We start from the raw sequence: 4,346 nt of genomic DNA on the forward strand, positions 1-4,346 counted from the left end.
GAGTCAGAAGCTGCTGGGAGCTTTGATGGATGATGTGATGATGTTTGTGGATGAAAAGGTGAGGATGTTTGTGGAGGATGTGTCTGTCAGAGCAGCATCCAGCTGCACCAGGACTCTGTCACTGTCTGCTCACAAACATCAGCCGCTGGACTCTCAGCTGCATCTGCTGAAACACAGCAGCAGGACTCAGAGTGCATGTGAGCGTGCACGGCTGCTTCCTTTACACGCTTTAATGGAGTTTGTTGGAGCAAAGACACAAAGAAGAGCTGATGGCTGAAAGCAGAACATTGTGGAGAACAAATGTCAGCAGACAGCTTTGGAACAAGCAGCTGCAGGAAGATCCTGTTGCAGATCAGAATCTGGACATTTCTGCTCACTGTAGGTCAACACAACTTTGTCATCATATTGATCTGAACACAACTGAAACATGGAGTCTGACCTCAGAGTCTGCAGTCTGCAGTCTGGACTCTCCAGAAAACCACACAGATGAAGAACTCCTGAATCCTGGAGGTTGTTCACATTCAGGTCCAGTTCTGTCAGATTGGACGGGTTTTTCTTCAGAGCTGAGACCAGATCTTTACAGCTGATCTCTGACAAACTGCAGTTCTTCAACCTGAAACCAGACAGAAAAGTGTGTTCAGGGTCCAGGAACTTGGTGCATTCAGTCAGGTGGGATCTGTCCTGATGAGACACTGACAGATGACATTTACAGGTGAAAATTTGGGCCGAAGAATTTTGACGACCTGTAAATGAAAATGCATTATGCATTTTGTGTGTGTGTGTGTGTGTTTGGGGGGGGGGGGGGTATTTCTTCATTTTGTATCTTAAATTGGAAAAAAAGCATTTTCAAATGTTATGACCAGACTGTAAAGTGAATTGTTCATTGAGATTTGAAGATCACTTAAAATTATGGGCTAAAAAAAACTTGAAAAGTTTAAACCCCCTGAAGATATTTGACAGAGGAAAAAGATTCAAGAAAACAAAGTTGCTGCTTCATGAAAACTTGGAAAAGAGACATTAAAGAATTTTCCAACAGCAAAGCTTAATTAGACAGAGTCCTGTTAAGAACCTGTAGCACAGGAAATACTCCTCTGTGTTAAAGAGAAACACACAATGAGTCCAGATTGAAGATCTGTACAGTTGGAGGTAAAGCGTTTAGCCACCAAGCCCATGTTTCATGGAATAAGCTCCCAGCTCATGGAAGAGCGGCCGACACAGTTTCTACATTCAAAGTTAGACTGAAAACATTCCTCTTTGGACAGGCTTATTATCAGACAAACTAGTAATCAGAAAATATTTAAATTATTTCTCCCCCTACATCACCTACTGTAATGACCTTTGGGGAAATAAGTACAAAGGAATAAATATCACATGAGTTGTCAGTCGATATACAAGAATACCTCTGTGGAAAAAAAAGAAAAAAAAAGGAAATTCAGAGTCTCAGCGAGACTCTGAATTTCAGCCAGCCGCACCAAAAGGTAATAATGGGAATGGGGGGGGGGGGGGGGTCAGTCATTGATCCGTAGTCATGTCATCAGTCAGTCATATTGATCTGAACACAGAGCTGAGACCAGAGCTTCACAGCTGATCTTTGACAAACTGCAGTTCTTCAACCTGCAATCAGACAGAAAAGTGTGTTCAGGAGCAGTGATGCAGCTGGAGGTCCAGGAACTTGGTCCATTCAGTCAGGTCGGACCCGCCCTGATGACAGACGGAAATTTTGGGCTGAAAAATAAAAAAATTCAGATTGAATTGAATTGGTAACACTTTATATTAACGTCTTCATCTTGAATCCAATATTGTAATATGCACTTTCAAATGACATCATCAAATTGTAAAGGGAATTGTTAATTCAGAATTGAAGATCATTTTAAATTATGGGTAAAGAGAAAGTCCATAGAAACATCTTTATCACATTTAATGAATCCAACACAAATCAAGTGAACAAAGAAAGTTTAAACCCTCTGCAGATATTTTACAGAGGAAAACATTCAAGAAAACAAATTTAATGATTCATGAAAACCTTTAAAAGAGACATTAAAGAATTTTCCAACAAAGATAAACTAGACAGAACTCTGTTAAGAATCTTTAGCACAGAAAAAGGACAGGTGCAAAAAGAGCACCTGTCCTTTTTGTTCCTCTTATTAAAAAGCAGCACTTCTTTTTTATTTCAAGTTTTTATTTGTATAAATTTCTGGTAGAAATACAAGAAAAAGGCCCCCCTCCCTGTATTACGTTGTACCCATTTTCTTGCAATACGGGGTTCTAAACTGTTGCTTTTGTCTTTGCAGCTCTACTTAGACTCAGAGCCGCCAGAGACAGAGAGACAGCAGGGACGGTGAGAGAAACTGCTCCTCCATGGAGAACTAAAGAGATGTAACAGTGAAGCTCTTGTCTAAGATTAAGATAAGATTAAGAATTTATTGCCATTTGTACATTTAAAACAAGTACATTGTAATTTTTCTACTGCAGCATTCAAGTCAGGGTGAATTACAGAGGACATCAAAGTAACAAAAACTAAAAAGGCTCATAAATAACCTTCTCAGTGGCCTTGTGGTAGAGTGTCAGCCCTGTGACTGGAAGGTCGTGAGTTCAAATCCAGGCCGAATCACATCAAAGACTCTTAAAAATAGGACCCTGCTTGACACTCAGCAGTAAGGGGTTGGATTGGGGGGGGTTTAAACTACCAAATGGCTCCTGAGTGTGGCTGTGTCTGCAGCTCACCGCTCCCCCAAATAGATACATAATGGGATTTTGACTTTACATAAGATGAGGAACAAAATTTAAGAGTTGAACATTTTTTATAAAAAATAAAGTATAACAATATTGCAGTGTCCTAACCGTTTCATTATTGCACTTTTTATCATTTTCGTAACATAATTGTTCGATTCACTGTTCATTGCACTTAGTGTCCCAGCTAGTTAGCTGTGGAGGAAAGTCCTGACATGACTGATACTGCACAGCTGGACATGCAAACTTTACATGAATTGTGCACACCTGATATATGTGAATACCTCTCTGAAAAAAGAAATCAGTAAGAGTGAGTGCAGTCAGCAGCAGCATACAGTAAGGTGGGAATGGGGGGGTCAGTCATCGTTCTCTAGTCATGTCATCAGTCAGTCATTGATCTGAACACAACTGACCTCAAAGTCTGCAGTCTGCAGTCTGGACTCTCCAGAAAACCACACAAATGAAGAAATCCTGAATCCTGCAGGTTGTGGTTCCAGCTCAGGTCCAGTTCTGTCAGATTGGACGGGTTTTTCTTCAGAGCTGAGACCAGAACTTCACAGCTGATCTCTGACAAACTGCAGTTCTCCAACCTGAAATCAGACAGCAAAGTATCTCGAATTTGTGTTTGTTGGTATTGCCTGCTCAGCAGTTGTTTTTGGTTATTTCGAGTATTAAAGATTTTGGGTGACTTGAAACTTCCTGCCTCATCTTCTCTGCATTTTGGGTAGTTATTCAGCCCCCCTTAGTGACAAAATCAGAGAAAAACAGATAGAACTTCTTGTAGAGAATCAACATTCAACCCTTGTGCTATCCTAGGCCCTTAAACATTGGGAGTGAGGGTCATCTAGACCCACTAGACAGTGCGCTGAACCTTTTTTCTTCAATGATTTGTGATCTTAGGGGATCTTAGGGGGGCCGTGGTGCAGCGGTAGGGCAGTCGACCCATGATCGTAATATTGCAGGTTGGATTCCCGCTTTGGCACGCCCATGAGTCGAAGTGTCCTTGGGCAAGACACTGAACCCCCCTTGCCTCTGGTGGTAGGTGGGCGCCTGTGGTTGGCAGCGGAGCGGCCACCAGTGTGTGAATGTGTGTGTGTGACTGGGTGAATGGGTCTGTGACTGTAAAGCGCTTTGTCCTTGTAGGTCGAAAAGCGCTATACAAGTATACGGAAAAAGCCATCTTCAGTGGTGTCCATGGATTACATGAAATCTTTCCACCTTTATCCAGCTTTGTCATGGTAGGGAGAACACGTCAATATAAGGGTGGGGTCATCTAAGATAGCACAAGGGTTAAATGAAACTGACCTGAGAGTCTCCAGTTTACAGTCTGGACTCTCCAGTTCAGCTGACAGTAGCTTCACTCCTGAATCCTGCAGGATGTTGTTACTCAGGTCCAGATGTCTGAGTCTGGAGGACTGAGAGCTGAGAACTGAGGACAGAGCTGCACAGCTTCTCTCTGACAGGAAACAGCTTCTCAGTCTGAAGAAAACAAAGACAGACAGCAGTTATTGAATCTTTCATGTTTCCACTCAGATTCATTTGTTGACTGAAGGTGATTTTCCTGAGAGTTCTTACAGAGCTTTGTTGGAGGCTTTGATCACTGGCAGTAGCCTCAG

General features: G+C 42.1%; 1 protein-coding gene across 1 annotated transcript in view; it reads right to left on the bottom strand.

The window, feature by feature from the left end:
• Positions 1 to 2,512: 2,512 nt before the first annotated feature.
• LOC111946432 (NACHT, LRR and PYD domains-containing protein 12-like) overlaps positions 2,513 to 4,346 on the bottom strand; it is a 5,721-nt gene continuing 3,887 nt past the window's right edge. The window contains exons 2-4 of the mRNA XM_023949651.1: positions 4,306 to 4,341; positions 4,036 to 4,209; positions 2,513 to 3,320 (exon numbers count right to left, since the gene is read on the bottom strand). Of these exons, the coding sequence (XP_023805419.1) occupies positions 3,113 to 3,320; positions 4,036 to 4,209; positions 4,306 to 4,341 (418 nt within the window). The 3' untranslated portion in view covers positions 2,513 to 3,112. The remainder of the gene's footprint in view (positions 3,321 to 4,035; positions 4,210 to 4,305; positions 4,342 to 4,346) is intronic.

The sequence above is a fragment of the Oryzias latipes genome, chromosome 2, assembly GCF_002234675.1.
Source record: "Oryzias latipes chromosome 2, ASM223467v1".
Classification (NCBI taxonomy): Eukaryota; Metazoa; Chordata; class Actinopteri; order Beloniformes; family Adrianichthyidae; genus Oryzias; species Oryzias latipes.